Raw genomic sequence first — 16,555 nt, 5'->3', positions numbered from 1 at the left:
GAAGCTGCAACAGCTGCTAGTCAACCACAGTGTATGTTGAAATAGATACATACGTTAGGTCGTGTGACAAAAGCTTGCCTGCACACCCACAGAGGAGCACAGGGAGATGATGGCAGGAGAAAGATCCCAAACAGCACCCTGCCAGGCTGCTCCCAGGCCCATCCCGAGAGCCACCAGGCCACCAAGGGCCCATCTCGAGGAGCACAGGGGCACCGTGGCAGGCAGGAACCCAAATTAAGGACTCAGAGGAAGGGACACCCTGTCCAGGTCCCAGGGCTGTCCCCGTGGAGCCTCAGCTCCACAGCACCTTTAGGGCTGGGGTGGTTGCTGCGAACAGGGGTGTGGGACACACGATGCAATGCAGGGGAAGAATGTTTGGGATCTCACAGGACTCAGGAGGGGAAATTTAGAGGAGGAACCAAAGGTGGGAAGAGGAAGGGTGATTTGTGGAGGATCAAGTGTGGGAGAACAGCGGGATATGGGAATAAAAAGGAGCTGGTTGCATCTGAATGGTTGGTGATGGTGTGGCCATCAGCACAGCCTGTCCGGTCTTCTCGTTGAACTCCTTTTGCACTTTTCCCTGGGCAAGGGACTTTCCTTACCACATTCAGGGGGTGGGGAGGGGGGTCTGGGTGCCAGAGGCATTTATGCTTATGGTGCAGCAGTGGGAATGGGGGCAAGTGGGTGACCAGAAGCGAGGGTGCAGCTGGAGCAGCTGGTGATGTCACTGAAATCGGGACTGAAAACTCCTTAACGCTGGGTTTAGCATTAATGAGCAGTCACTACTTTATTCGGCCAGGGACATGAGGGAATCTTTCCACCTAACATGTCCACTGTTTGTTACAATAGCCAAAGCTTATATCACTCTGTTACATACCTATTCATCAAATTTCCTAAAACTCATTATCATATTTACATAATTATTACACATGCAGTTCAAGTCTCTGAGGGGCTTCCATGGGGGTCGTTGATGGTCTCTAGCAGTCTCTGGTGCTCTTTGGAGGGGAGCCTTTCTTGAACTTTGTCTATACTTTGGAACTGACCTTTCTTTGGTTTATGTCTGCACTTTCTTATCTCCCGCCTAGCTTCAGCTAGTTCATTATTTTTCAGAGGGCCTTAATCTTCAAGGACAAGAACTTCTGATTAGGGGTCTCCCAATTTACACATGGAGCCTCTCCATTTATGCATTCCCAGGAGGTGGTTATCACGCTTGCCTAGCTCAAGGACCTCTGTGCAATGGACAACATATTGCAGGTGTTTGACTGATTGCTTAAATTCTTATGGTACCCTAAACAATTTTTTTTTCTTCACCCATTTTCCAACAGTGAGGGGGCCTGGGGGTCAGGAGGGGGCTGTGAGAGAGGAGATGGCTGCCAGGGGGTCCCGGGGAGTCCCGGCAGCTGCCAAAGAGGCTGGAGGGTCTGGGGGGTGTCTGGGGGTCCAGAGCACCACAAGGGAGCTGGCTACTGGGGAACCAGGGGGACTGGAGAGGCTGGGGTTGAGGGGCAGCTACTGGGCAGACTGTCTGACACCAGCTGCTGGAGGGAGCCACACTGTACATACGTGTGTGTGTATGTATATACATGTATAAAACACATATATATATATATATATATAGTGCACCTCCATCCTGCTCAGCCAGAGAGGGGGGTGGGCTGAGGCTGCTGGTGCTGGGGTTGTGTGAGTGCTCTGTGTGGCTGGCTGTGTATATATGTTTAAGTGGTATATATGTGTATTTGTGCGTGTGCCTACTGGGAATACAAGCTCAGCCTGGCTACTGCTTGGCCCTGGGGCACGGAGCTGCAGCAGCCTCACCTCTCAGGCTACAAGATCTGGCGCGATTTTCCCTTATCAGTAGATACGTATATTTATATACATATCATACATGTACATATGCATATATGATATACATATATACGCAGGTATATTTCATAGGGCTTCTATATAGCACAGCATTTCTACTCATAGAATTGAGATAAGAGAGATTAAAGCAGACAGGCAACAGCTTTCTCCCAAGGCATTTCCACCAAAAAATAAATGTTACATTTTTCTTTCAAATTTCATGTTTCTCACACCGTATCAGTAAGCACATCTGTCCTGCAGCAGGACGTCTGGTTACAGTATTGGTTGGCATTCCTGAGATACTTTGAATCAAATTAACACAGGTGAGGGAGGCAGCAGAGATCTGCAAATTTTCCTGGTTTTGCCGAGTATCTGGTTTCAGGTGCAGCTGAGCTAATCCAATGGTGTGCTGTTGGTACAAGGAGGAATTCCTGTTTCCCATTGCCTTAGCTCTCCTGCCCCCTTCTCTCCACCACGTACATATTTTCAGGCATGGTGAACTATGTTCATCTGCATGTCTTGTGATACCCTGCCCTAAAAGACCACCACAGACGATGCCTTTTTGGAGTACAGCCATCACTTGCAGGCAAAGATTTGCAAAACTTGGGGGTTTGCATTACATGAGGCTGTGAGGCAGAGTACTGAACAGAGTGAGGCAGGCCCAGGGCAGGCTGTTCGGGTCTGGATGATCACCAAGAAACACATGGAAGCAGTAAAAAGTGCCACCAGAGTTTAGACTGTCTGGAAGCACAGAGATCTAAAACCAGGCTGACATCAGGTGCCAGTAAAATTAAGACACAAGGTAGCTTAATTTCCAACAGCTACTTCTGAAGCCCAAAGTATTTTAGTAATATGGGTTAATTCAGCTGGAGAAAATTTACTCCTAAACCAGTAATACAGAATTTTGAAAAAAATTTTTTTCTTCATGTTTTTAAGCATAGTGTAAAAAGATGATGACAACATTGAAGGCTGAAGAATGAGCCTGAACTGGGGGGCGTGAGGGGTGGAAGTGGATGGGGTAAACAGGTCAGTGATCATGTTTTGACTGGGTGAAATCTGGGTTAGGCATATTACTACCGGCCCCTGTTTTCCCCAGTGCAATGGGATGACAGAAAATGGTAGCACAATAATACAGCCCTTTCTAAAAAAGGCCACGGAGCCAGACTGCTAACCATATTTAGCACTACTAAATTACAATTGGCACCAGCAAGCCTTGGTTGTCACCTCCTGACATTTTGTGCAGCCCTAAAAATGAAAACACAGTTGCCTGCACTGTTTCAAGCGATGAGAGTCACTGGGGACTCTCAGATAGGGAAAGAAAGATAAGGCAAAGGCAACAAGTTCATCGTGACTTAGGATCTCAGAGCCACCACCACCACAGCCAAAAGATGTTGTTCTCTGTTTCTGAGGTTGTGAAAAGTGGTCACGTACAGCAGCAGGGTCACAAGAGGTGTCTTGGCAGCCAGACAGGGTAAGCACCCACCAATCTGCACCCCTGAACCTCACTGACACGTAGTAGTACCCATATGTCTGTACTCGCCATGGGTAGGAAATGCTCACCGTGGAACTCATGAAACTCGCCATGAAACGCTGTGATGGCTCCGTGCTGAGGGTAAAATGTGACCACTCTCTTTGGCTTCCTCAGGTTTGGCTGAGGAAGGGTGACACTGGGGGCTGCACTCTCCAAGCTTCCCCCCAGTGGCTGGTAGAGCCCTTTCACTGCGCAGTGGAGGGGCCAGGGCTGGGGAGTCTCCTGGGGGTCCCTGGGGGACGGGCAGGCAGACCTGCCTGGCTGCTCAGCTCTGGGCCATTCCCGCTCTCTTTCTGCCCACCTCTGCCCAGGCCGATTGGAAACCCACCAGTGCTGTCTGCAACAGTTGGTGACGATGGGAGTCAGGGGGCACAGTGACAATTCCAACAGGAGAAATCATAAACTGCTGTGGGTACCAAGGGGAGTTCAGTCATAAAGGGCAAACCTCCATCAGACAGCAGCAGGGAGTGGGGTTGATCTTTTCCTCTCATGCAGGGAGTATTGTTGGTTCTGCTTCTCATATCTTCCCTGTGAAGCATCACTCCAGAACTGACAGTGTTAATGCAGTGGAAGAGACTCCTCTGTAAGCTGAGCTACACAGTCACATGCACAGGTTTTATTTTTAACATCCCCAAACTACTTGATGTTTCTGCCTGGGCTTGCTCCGTGTCCTCCCATTCTCTCTATGCTTGCAGTTCTCCCTTACCCACCTTACTTCAACCCTGCTGAGCTCAACCAGGAGAGCAAGTGTTTGGTACACAAACAGGGACTCTATGATTAAGGTAAGGCTTTGTAAGTAGAGTTGGAGTCTTTATTGGTCAAACCTTATGCAATGCAGTGGTTACTGTAATGAGCTATGAAAATCAAGACGTCTTCAAAACAGCCTTAGTAATTAGGATGAAGTAGAATAATCAGACACAAGATGTCTTAAATGACACCCTGAAACAGAAGCAGCTGGTAACTGTAAACGCTTCTATGACATGCTCTTCTAAAAAAACCACCCTCCATAATATAGTCAGTTGATTAGCCATAGTCTGCAGCACTGTATCTGGGGTTTTAAAAAACTACAATTCTGATTCTAAGATGGGAGCTTCAGTAGCAGGACAGATGATAAATCAAAAATTCAGTTTCTTTACTTTTCAAGAAACTCTGAGAAAAGTAAGACAAGGAGATACAGTAAGGGTCAGAGGAGAGGCAAGAGCAATCTTCTGACAAAAATGCTAAAAACTTAAAATCTGGTGAGTTTTGTAGATTCAAACTGCAAACTGTGTGTTTGTAAGCCAGACTGAATAATAAGATGATAAAGTAAGAATCACAAGTGTTAGAGATATTACTGTACCATTTAGAGTTGTGGCTGCTTAGTAATTTTTATTCAGGAATCTTTTCTCTTTTGTTTTTATGACTTAGACCTCGATGAATAGCTCTGAAATTCTCTGTGCAGGACATCTGCCCTGGGCTGCTTTTCTTTCATTTTGCTTAAAACCATTCACTTTATTATCTCAAGAAGTTTTCAGAAAAGTATGTTAATGAGATTGTTACCAGGGCGTAAATTAGAACCCAAGCCCAAAGAAAAAAACAGTTCGAACCATTCTTTATTCTTTCCTCAAACTGCAACTAAGCTGGAGCCTGTTAGTTTAAAGCACTTGCTGAACTCAAACCAAAACCAAACTCATTTCCCAGTTATCGGTACAAAGTGAGAGCCTGCCTGCCTGTGTCTCTACCAAGGACAGCACAGGGACCCCTCCCGTGCACGAGGAGCAGCAAAGCAGCTCCATGCCACAGCCTCCCCCTTCTCCCTGTCCTGCCTGCTTCCCACGAGACTACCCAACATGTCCAGCACAAGATCCTGCTGCTGGGCTGCCCTGCACCGTACTGCCGGCCCAGGGGGGCACTTCAGCACCTGCAGCCTTTGGGTGGGTTTGTCTCAGGTGAGCTATGGCCACGTTGCACCAAGTAGGGAAGAGCAAGAGATATTGCTGATCCGGGTCTCACAGTGGGGAGTGCAGTGTGGGGTTTCTACCAGCAGTGCCCTGTGTTACCCATGCCTCGCTACTCTGAATTCTCTCCTCCCGTAAGAGCATTAGTGCGTTGCACTGGAAAGAAATCACACGAGCAAGTTTCGGTGCCACTTTACTGCCTGTATGAAGCACGGATTTACCAGGCGAGGGGGGGCGGGCCTGATGGTGTGTCAGGTTCTCTTGAGCCCCATGGTCCTGCATGCCAGGTTTAGGGAGCTGAAGAGATGCTGATGTGCTGCTGTGAGAACCTGAGCAGCAAGCATGCTCTGGAAGAAAAGCGAGGAATGTGGCTTGCAGTCTTTGCCAGACTGATGCACTATACTGTGGACCTACTGTATCCCTGTCATTTTAAAGCTTTTTTTTTTTTTTTTTTCAGTATAAAGCAATTCCAACCCGTTCAGTAACTCTGAACTAGTAGCTTTTGCCATGAAAAAGCACAGCCTTGGCCAGCTGATCCTCAGCTAGAAAATACAGGGAGTAGCTCCCTTAATTGTCACAGCTTCATCCTTCCATCTTTGGGTTCAGTTGTCTCATGGAAAATCTTTTCACCCCGCATGCCTTCCACTGAGCATTTGGGGTTCACCAGAAGAATTGCCCTGGAATCAAAGTGCCCCTATAAAATCCGTGTGAACTTGTTCAAGGTCTGAGCCTCAAAGAAACTATGTCTTGTACATGCTCACTAGAAGGTTATTAGTGTTATTAATGAAGATTTAATCTATACATTTTATTCTCCCTTTCCACCTACCCTGAGCTGTACCATTTTCACTGAACTCACTTAAACCTTGGTTGGCAACATGTATATGCAAGATCAGTCTGAAGGGCAACTGCAGAGCAGGTGAACCACAGAGGACAGCAGCCAGTTTTGCCTAACACCGAGGCGGTCACTTGAGCTGTAGCTGTCCCTGCTGTGGGCATTCAGATGTGGGGCTTCACTCACTTAGGGGTCACCATGGTTCCAGATGGTAGCATTCTTGGATTTGCTTTTTATTTGGTACTGAAGGACAGGACTTCAGAAAACTTAGGCTCCCAAGACTCATGTACAAATACGGTACAGTATGGTTTCCAATGGCATAGTGTTTTCTTCCTCAGCTCCAAGAAATAAATATCTGTTTAGCAAAAAGACATCCAAGCCTGGTTTCTTGCTTAGGTTGTTAAGTACATAGTGACTGAGGAAGAGCGCTGCATGAAAAGAGAATAAAATCTCTAGTTTAAGGAGAATTAGATGCTTTCCTAGAAAATGTGATTCTACAGCTGGCTCTGCCAGGGGTTTTGTGTGAGAAGCATGCAAATGCAAGTGAAACATCGGAATGTGAGCACCTCTATGCTTGGTGTATATATATTTATTTATCTAAAATATTCTATTTATTTTCATCTTTCTATACTTTAATTCTACACTTGCTAAATAGTATCTTTTAACCTCAAGTGCAGCTCTAGTACTGCAAAGATAAATTCAGTATTGGTCGTGAACCCCCTCAGATATTAAGATAGTAAATATATTGAAAAACCCTGCAAGGAAATTAATAGCTATGTATTCACCTCAGGATTTAAATATTATGATAAAAATTAGATAAACACCATATACAGGGTAACAAGGCTTAAAAGAAATAGAGAATATCTCCTATCTGCCTTACACACTTCACCAAAAGTATTCACATTCCCTGAAAATATTTTCCTGCTGTAACATTATATATAACTTTAACATTCTTGGCTCCAGCATTTGGATGCAAACTTCCCTGAGATTTTTTAAGAGCTCCTTATCATGTTGTAAATCTTAGAAAGATTGTCTTATGTTCATTTTCAATCTCATCTCAGGGGCACTCTTTAAGGTAATTATCTGGGGCTTCTGGTGGCCTCTTTTGACGTTTCTTTAAAGTGGGAGGCATCCCTTGATTCTGTGCGAAGAGCTCAGATATGATGTATAACCTCAGTATGTCATATGATTAGTCACATATAGCAAATTCCAAATAAGAAAACAGTTGTATTGTTTCGGCTCATTGATTGCAACTGAATGAAATATATATTTACTGAAAATAAAATGTAATTGGTTTATAAACAGTAAGTTACTGTCACCGAACAAATCTGCTCCAGACACAAACATAACTGCAGTTAAAATAGCAGCTGTATATTTTTAAACCTTACTTGATTTGCTGTCATGACAGTCTAAAAATAAAGATTTACCAAAGTGGACAGACTGTGGACTGCAATTTGCATCCTTTTCTTTCCACAGTAGCTTGAACATGATTCAAGTAAGCATTTCTGTTTTGATTTTTTTTCTAACCTAGCTCTTAGGAAATTTTGCAAGTTGCAGGGAAGCAAGAAGCGTACAGGTTTAGAGAAATCTTTAATCACCTGACATACCTGTGTGTCACCTGCCTCTGAATGTTATGTATCAAACTTACTGAGGCAAGAATTTGTTAACTTTCTGTTCAGGGGTTTGAAAGTTGTAATATGTGTACTGACAATAATACCATCAACTAAACCACAGAGCTAACTAGATCATCAGTTAAAATACAGGACTCCTGATTACTGGCATGTCAGAATAGAACAAGCATTCAAACGGTGATAAATATCAGAAAAATTCTCTCTTGCTTCTTCCTGTCCTTTAGCTTCACAGATTTCATAAAGAGAAGAGAGGCATAGAAATAATTTGTCTGAAAATAACAGCATATACAAGTTAGAGATAAGGTAAACACAACTTAAAAATACCTGAATAATGATGAAGACTGATTCTGGATCTGAATGGTCTGATATGTTCACTTTTCATAAACAAAGCATATATTTTCTTTCTCTACATGTGATTTGGAAGGGGTTCATTTCAGCATCCATCAGTGTGAAGGCAAGCTCCTCTCCTTTGCGGAAACTTTGCAATCAGCCCTTTCTGTATTTTGGAGAACCATAAGGCCTGTCCCTCTAATTTATCAGTTATTGCTGTCTGAGAGTTACTTTTTCAGTGGAAAGTATTGTTCACACATTCATGTTTTCATTGCAGCGTAATGTACCCAGCCTTCCTCTGACCTTATGCAAGTCATAGCTGGGACTATTTTTAGAGATTATATTTGCAGCAAAATGTTACAAGAATGAGAGCAGCAAGGATCCTGCCAATGTGAAATAAATCCATCTGTATCTCCTGTTTCTCTGAGCCGCATAAAAGTAGATGTACCTAAACAGTCTAAAGCAGGACAGATCCCACCCTAAACCACATGTATTTAAGGGCTGGGTGTGGCTGGAGCCACCCTGGCCAGCACCCTGGTGTCACCCCTGTGCAGAAGCCAGTGCTTCCCAAGATAAGGCAGGGAATATTCTAATGGGTAGTCATGAAATACTGGGTTTCTGCATTTCTGTCTTGAGCTCTTTCCATGCAAACAAAGGTGAAGGTGCATGAGCATTATACTTCAGAGTGTAAGTTTGTCCCTGGGTAAAGGGACCACCAAGGACATGTTCCTTTACTCTGCAGGACCGAGGGGGAATCAGGTTGATTCATTAGGAGGTGTAAACAGGTATTGGTCAGCATTGGCAGTTGCAAGGGATGGACCGCAGATTTGTTGAGCAATTAATGCACATCAAATTCAAACACGAGCGTGTGGTCTTTAGTGACTGCAGGAACCCCACAAGCATTGCCTTCCCCAGACAACTTTCCTTCTCCGCTGTTGTTCATGACTTCCATTGCTGGCGTGGGAAAGTGTGAAAGAAGAGAAGTTAAAACGGTGCCTTCAAGAAGGAGAGGGGAAGCAGCTTCACATAGCGTCTCTTCCCCTTGAGCCGGGGCCTCCTTCCTCTGCAGCACAGTTCTCTGCAGGGCTAGGTCACTTAAGCCTGGGGTTGCAAAAGCACTCACATCTAAGTAAATATACACTACTGTATTTTCTTTAACCGTAGGAAAAAAATGGAGTCTAAATTATTTTACTAACAATGTCTATTTTTTCCCAGAGCCAGATAAGAGTCTGCTGGGTCTGTGGTAGTTCCTGCTGCATAGAAAAGTGTGGAGGGAAGACTTTTCAAAATTCTTTTTCTCATTTTCACCGAAAAAAGAAAGTGCCTTGAGTCCTGTTTGGAAACAGAACTCCAGTTCCTCCTTATCATTAGCTTTCTCCCTTCAGCAAAGATTCACAGTAGGCTGAACCAAGTTGGGATGCAGCCCCTACAGCATGGAGTAGAAAGTCAAGAGTTTTCTACTGCAGCAGTTCTTCTTTGGGACAAGTTACTGATATCAGTTGAAGGTATCCAGGGAAGCAGCTCCAAGTAGTGACTGAGTACCATCTAGTTCTCTAATCCAACAACTGCATATGAGGGGGGAGGACCACAGGGGGTCCTACATGTTCCCCCTAAACAGCATCTCCTACAGATATTGTTGAAGTAGACCGCTGGGCTGGGTGAACCACTGGTCTGACCCAGAACGTAATTTCTTAGATTTTTTACAACAGAAGGGATGCCTCACACTAATCACCATCTCTATGTACTTGCTCAGACTCCGTGCCTCTGTCTTCCCATTTTTAGGTAGGATTAGCAGCTATTGCTGGGAATTATTGCAGGGGTAGAGATATTATAAGCAAGAGGAACTGGGAACTTTGGGAAGCAGGCCTCATAAATGCATGATTTTTACATTTAACTGATTTAATTGATTTACTGGGAAAGAATTAAAAACACAGTAATGAAACCAAAGCCAGTGGTTCATTGCAACACAAAGCTAGTAATCTGGTAGTGACAACTTTTTATATAGGGATCTTCGGACATCATGTTCTTGTACTTCTGATTGCTGCTTTTGGACCTCAGGAAAATTCATATCAAAGGTTTTTAATGGAAGGAGAGGAAAAAATTATATATGTTTTGAAACTACATTAATATGGAAGTGAGAGAACGGAAATGCAGTCTTCCTTAAAACATTTAACCTGTTTATATAACAAAGCTGGTTGAAATTTCTGAAACATTTTGTTTGCCAACCTCAGCTTGTTCTTTTAATCCAGTCTGTCAGTTGCAAAACATTAAATTCATGGAGCTGTCTGGTGGCAGCTGAATTTATGAAACAGAGACTGGTATTGTTTATTACTTGTTGCCTTGTACCACTTTCTCTATTTTCTGGCCCCTAGTGGTGTCACTAACACCTTCAGAAATTGAATCTAAAATATGATCAGCTCAGGATCACCTGTTCAGTTCCAGATAGTGTTTGACACTGACTTGTCAGAAGTACATAGGGTGAACTGAAAAAGTAGAGCAGTGGTGACAGTTTTTTATAGGATCATGCTCTAAAACAGATCCCAAAGGAAGAAAAATGGATCCTTTCTCAAAGAGACCCCTTGTAAAAGGAATGCTCGGGCTGACTTCTCCCCTGCACCATCACAGGAAGGGAAAAGCTCTGTTGAGGTTACACCTTTGTCACTCCGCTCCTGCCCTAACTGCACACATTCCTGTCTACTCAGCACTCACCGGTGACAGCAAGGGGAAGAAAGATGAAAGGCAGTTTGTAAAAAAAAAAAGTATAGGAAAATCGATTGAACTGAGTGAGTATAATTTTGCAACAAGCCTCCACTGCACTCTGGAGTTTCTCTCCAAAACACAGACCAAGGCATCACCTTGTTCCAGGTTTTGACACCTGAAAGTAGATGTAGCAAATAACCCACCTGAAGGAAAGTGCCCCACAGTCTTTGTTCCACGACATGCAGGCATCACCTAGGAGTGTAAGGGTAAATCAGGAAAGCAAAGTAAAGTAGGCCAAGCAAATTAGCCTTTACCCAGGCTGTTTGCCACACTGGAAACTGGGATCAAAAAGATAATCCACACTCTCAGCTTTGCTGGTGTAGAGCAAAGAGAGGTTCATTTGTGCAACGTTCGTATCTTTATGGGCGGGTGACAAGACACATAGGCCAAACAACCAGCTAATTTTTCTAGAGAGGAAAAAGAAATGTCATCTTTCCTACTGAAACAGTGTTGGGGAAGTGGGAATCTTCCTCACTGTGCCTCTGGCAGTCTTGATTTCAGCAGCTTGGTATAGATAGACCCAGTGTAAATATTGGGACAGAAAACAGCTCACTCCCAAACCCTGGCTGCCTCTGCTGAGTAAGGACCTTTTCTATATCCATGCTGCTATCAGGCAGCACTGTACTGCAGGGATCAGTGCTGATACATGACTGTATGGAGCTGGCAGTCACCTTCCCACAGCCTTATTCCTGCTAGAAGTGCATGTGAGCACCCAATGCGCAGAAACCAAGCACGAGCACGAAGAGTCTGGGGCCATCCCTGCTCCTTCAGGCAATAACTCTTGTATTCTTGTCTTTGCTACACACAGCACCGGGCTCAGAAAGCTCCCCCTGGGCAGCACAGGCACTGTGAGAGATGTTTCAGCCGGCACTGCCGCACGCCACTTGAGCCCTCCATCTCCTGCCTGGTGATCAGCTGCCACCTTCACTGCGGGGCCACCTTCCACATGTGCAAGGAGGAGGAGCACCAATTGCTCTGTCCCTTAGAGCAGGTGTCCTGCCTCAACTCAGCCTACGGCTGCCCTTTCTCCATGGCCCGCTTTAAGCTGGCGAAGCACCTCCAGGTCTGTCCAGCCAGTGTTGTCTGCTGCTCGATGGAGTGGAATCGCTGGCCAAACGTGGATTCGGACACAACCCTCCACAAGAACATTATGAAGGAGAGCTTGAATGAAGAGTGTCTGGACACAGCCTTGGCACTCAGAGACCAGAAGATACTTTTCAGGACTTTGAAAATAGCTGACTTGTTTCCAGAGTGGAGGAAAAAGGTTGAAGTTGAAGAGCTAATGGACGAAGCCATGGGTGGGGAAGAAGGTGCTGTGGGAGGAGTAGCCTGTGGTTCCCAAGAAAGCAACAACCAGTTGTCTGAGCTCAGCCAACGTGAGCGTGAAGATTTGGCAAAGGACAAAGAGGGAATGGATCTGGGGAGTTACAAAACCTGGGAGAATATTTTCAGCAAAGAGCTCCTGTCTTGCAAGGTAACAGGCTCAGCAGCCAACACGGGACAAAAGACGCAGGAGGCTTCCAAGAAAACACCGTCAGCTCCTTGTGCTGCCAGCTCCACAGAGAAGGCAAAGGAAGTACCTGATGGTGCAGTAGAGGCAAAAGACCAAAATCCTGAACAAGTAAAACCAAATACAGAGATGACAGGACTGGCTCCCTGGCAAGAAGGGGTCCTGGAGAGACTGAAGAAGGAAGTTGGTGTAGGTGATTACAACATGTATCTGGTACATCATGGGGGAATGCTCATCCGTTTTGGCCAGCTAGCTGCTTGCACTCCCAGAGAGAAAGACTTTGTCTATGGGAACTTGGAAGCTCAGGAGGTGAAGACTGTCTACACTTTCAAAGTGCCAGTTAGTTACTGTGGCAAAAGAGCACGACTGGGAGATGCACTGGGCCACAAGATGCCAACTTCAGACAAGTCAGTGGATACCTCAGAATTGGGAATAAACCTAGAAGAACTACCTAAGGCAAATATAGTTAAGGCCACACTGCTGTGTGCACTGGAAAAAGAGCTGAAAGGCCATGAGATCTCTGAAGCAAGGGGTATCGATGGACTCTTTATGGATTTTGCAACACAGACATACAGTTTTCCTCTAGAGCCGTTCTCCCCCAATGCTGTTCTAGCAGATATTTTGGATGAAGAAAACCCACCAGAACTCCACGTGGAACTCTACACTGAATGTGTAACCAGAAGACACAACAAAAGCAGTTCAGCTTTCACATTCACTTGCAGTCATTTCTTCAGGAGGGATGAGTTTCCGTCTCACTTCAAGAATGTGCACGCTGATATCCAGTCATGTCTGGATGGATGGTTCCAGCATCGCTGCCCACTGGCCTACTTGGGGTGTACTTTTGTTCAAAATCACTTCCGCCCTGATGGACTTAAGGCCAAGGTTATATACAGCAAACCTCTCAAGACATTTGCTATTAAGCCAGAGGTGGACACCCTCCTTGCTGAATCAGGGAAGTGCAATTCCACAGTGGCTAATCGAGGGAAAAATAAGGATTTGCTGAGCAGCCTCCCAGTGGAACTGCTCAAGTACATTGCAGGGTTCCTGGACAGCTTCAGTTTATCTCAGCTATCACAAGTGTCAGTGCTGATGAGGGACATCTGTGCCACTCTTCTTCAAGAGAGGGGAATGGTCCTGCTCATCTGGGAGAAGAAAAGATATTCCCATGGTGGTACTTCGTGGAAAGCTCGCAAAAAGGCAAGTGACTGTGACACTGGGAAAAAGACAGACATGGGCTCTCTCCAGATAAAACACAAGCATAACAAGGGATGCTGCATATAAGCATGCAGATATGGGGAAGATTCATGACGTTGTGAATCTGAGCTATGGTTGTCAGGGGTCAGGGCAGTAAAATGCAGTACATCTAGCAAAGGTAGGAAGGTGTAAATAGACATCTGATCAACTGAAAGTCCTCACCTGAGCTCATCTTGGGTAACCTGTCTGCATGTGCACTGTTTTTAGGTACCAGGAGCTGAGAATTCCTGGTATTTAAGGGTTACACGTGGATTTTTTAAGAACTTGAAGTTCATACTTTGTTCTTTACAAGCTGATCTAGAGTATGTCAAAACCAAAATATGCTTCAGAATGCCAGAAAGGTAAAGAACAAGGAAATGTAGCTGTGAAAGGAGCTCAGGTGTTCACATCAACCCCTGAGGGCTTTCATGATTAGTAGTTCACAGGACTACCATGAGTGTCTGACTCGGGCTGTGACCGCCTGAGGGAGCAGCATGAGGATAGGAAACCTTCTGCAAAACTGATCTTCCACTGTTTGTGCTGGAAAATTACCACCCTTATTGGCTGTTTAGGTAGTCTGAAAGAAATATGTAATCACAGTTCAGTCTAAGTCTTAGTTGAACAATAGTTATTACAGGTTTTTTTCTGCTCCAACATAAAACCGTTTGAAAGAATAACATGAGGGACTCCAGCATGATCAAGCAGACAAGACAGAGATCTAGGAACAAATAATGAGAGATCTAGGGAAGACTCCCAGAAATTATCTAAGGTCCTGGCTTTCAAGCAGACCCCTGAAGATCTCCACCTGTTGATTTTTATCAAATGGAAGCTTAGCAGTTTACAAGTCTTTGTTAAGTACTTTTGAAAGTACTCTTTATTAAAAGAAAACATGAAGCATGGTAAATTCAAAATCTATGTAACGCAGTTTGGTGGCTGCAGGTTGAATTAGCCCAATCCAAAACAGGAATTAGCCACTGAAATAATTTACTAGAGGATGTGTCTTCCTTCAGTAAAAAGAAGAAATTCCAGCTGAGCAATCATATAGCAATTAACTTCAGTTATTGTGGTGCAATTTCAAACCAGCAGCATTGATTTTTAGGACTGTCTAACCCTTTTCAAGCTAGCTCACTGTACCAGCCACACAGGAATCTTGTTTCCAAGGCACAGACTCTGCTTGAAAACATTCTGTTTGTAATTAGTCTGAATTTTTTGACTACCGTGTATAATAGCTATGATTACTTAGAACTAAGACAGGGTCAGGTAATCTTAAGCATAGCACACCCGTATACTCTCCTTCTTCCACAGGAAGAAACATTTTTAGGGAGAAGAAATCTACTATGACTTTAAAAATTCAGTCGATTTAATAGTATACAGCAAACATTAAGGTGACTCAATCACAGTCTTACCACTACATGCTAGTATATCACTAAATGGTACATGGTGTCACTGCAAACAGAATCAGAAAATTTTAACTCCACATTCTGTTTTTTACAAGCTTGTACGTCCTCTAGGAATAACTTTAACCTTAGATTTCCCAGGCTTGTGCTGGGGTGGGGTGAATAACAGCAGTGTTGTAATGTTAATTACTTTGAAGCTGCTGATAGATGCTTTGGAAGGTCTTTATGAAGTCAGGTTTCTTTGAGATATGTATCACACAAGCATGCTGTAGCCATTTAGCTTTATAAACATCTTGGATCACACTGTACATGTGATGGAGTTTTCTGTAGAGGTGTGGTGGTCAGGCGTCCTGGATTTCCTCATGCTCTGCACCGGATTGACACCAAAAACCGTAGAAGGATACTTCCCAATTGAAAATGGCAGGTGATGATTAAAGCAGCAAAACCAGCAAGTACAAGGTACATAACAATACAGACCCTATTTTCACTTGTTATGCCAGCCCTGCACAATCAGAAGTTCACTAGCCTGTCGAGTACAAGCAACGTACACTCACTATGAATATATAGAGTTTCTTAAAATCCTCTTCTAGCTTTACCAACATTCCCGTTTTCTCTCCCCTTTCCCGTGTTAGATCTGGCAATTCAGCAGCCTGTTCTCCAGAGTTAACAAATGGCAGCGCAACGACGTCGCATGCATGTCGGAGCACCTGAAGAACTGTCCCTTCTACCAAGTGGATCACAAGAAGGACCCCGTGCTGCTGACAGGCATGTGCGAATCTCAAGAGCAGACCCAAAAGACTTTGGTTTCTACTTTCAAGCACAGAGTCTGAAGAACCTGCTTCCTCTCCACCATGTTCCTTTCATGGCCCTTGAGAAGATCTCAGAATTTGGGTGCAAAGATTGTTGCTTCCAACTCTCCTTTGGACATACAAAACTGGTTTCTCCCCAGCCACGTTTGAAACATCCTGCATATTTCATTTTTTTTCCTGCATTAATTTAGTTGTTAAAACTTCATCCACTGCTCACTGATATCACGTGCTTTCTGTTTATATTTCTGTTCCTTGCTTAATACAGCATCCCGAAGAAAGCAATAAGGATCTTGTTTGAAAACAGCATCTTCGCAACCTTGAAGGTAGGCTGCCATTCCTGTACCATGTCCCTGAGAGAAGCAAGAGCAGTTAATGTAACTAGCTTAACTAGGTCTGAAACACTTTAGTTTTGGCTGGAAAGCCAAGTTCTAGGAGCACAGGTAGATGCCCTCCTGCCTGGCAGACCTAGGGACTGCTAATCTGTTCCGAGACATGGGCAAAAGGACCCCCCAAAATTAAGTGAATTAATCAGAACTGTGGTGAGGACTCAGGAATTTACTGCACAGCTACAGACCATCATTTAGGATCCCAATTCAGGCAAGCGTGCCTAATTGAGTACGAGCCTGAAGCTGAGCTAATGGGAGCGTTCAAACCAAACCAAGGCAAACTAATTTGCTCTTTGTTAGAAATAAACAAGTAGCAAACAGTTTTATGGGCTCAACTGATTTTTCATATTTTTCAGT

At 44.4% G+C, this 16,555-nt stretch overlaps 1 protein-coding gene across 1 annotated transcript; it reads left to right on the top strand.

Annotated features, from left to right (window-relative positions):
* The first annotated feature begins 4,120 nt into the window (after window positions 1-4,120).
* Window positions 4,121-16,195, top strand: FBXO40 (F-box protein 40). The gene is made up of 3 exons (XM_032995641.2): window positions 4,121-4,155; window positions 11,672-13,570; window positions 15,636-16,195. The coding sequence occupies exons 1-3, from the start codon at window positions 4,147-4,149 to the stop codon at window positions 15,831-15,833; spliced, it is 2,106 nt and encodes a 701-aa protein (XP_032851532.2). The 5' UTR covers window positions 4,121-4,146; the 3' UTR covers window positions 15,834-16,195.
* Window positions 16,196-16,555: the final 360 nt, after the last annotated feature.

The sequence above is a fragment of the Tyto alba genome, unplaced genomic scaffold (genome assembly GCF_018691265.1).
Source record: "Tyto alba isolate M040663 unplaced genomic scaffold, T.alba_DEE_v4.0 Super-Scaffold_14, whole genome shotgun sequence".
Taxonomy (NCBI): domain Eukaryota; kingdom Metazoa; phylum Chordata; class Aves; order Strigiformes; family Tytonidae; genus Tyto; species Tyto alba.
Note: the sequence above shows the minus strand (reverse complement) of the source record. Positions and strands in the feature narration are given on the sequence as shown.

What these genes read in the sequence shown, in the direction of transcription:
- FBXO40 (XM_032995641.2), top strand. An exon ending in CGTGGAAAGCTCGCAAAAAG is followed by an intron (nt 13,571 to 15,635) that starts GCAAGTGACTGT and finishes TTCCCGTGTTAG; the next exon opens with ATCTGGCAATTCAGCAGCCT.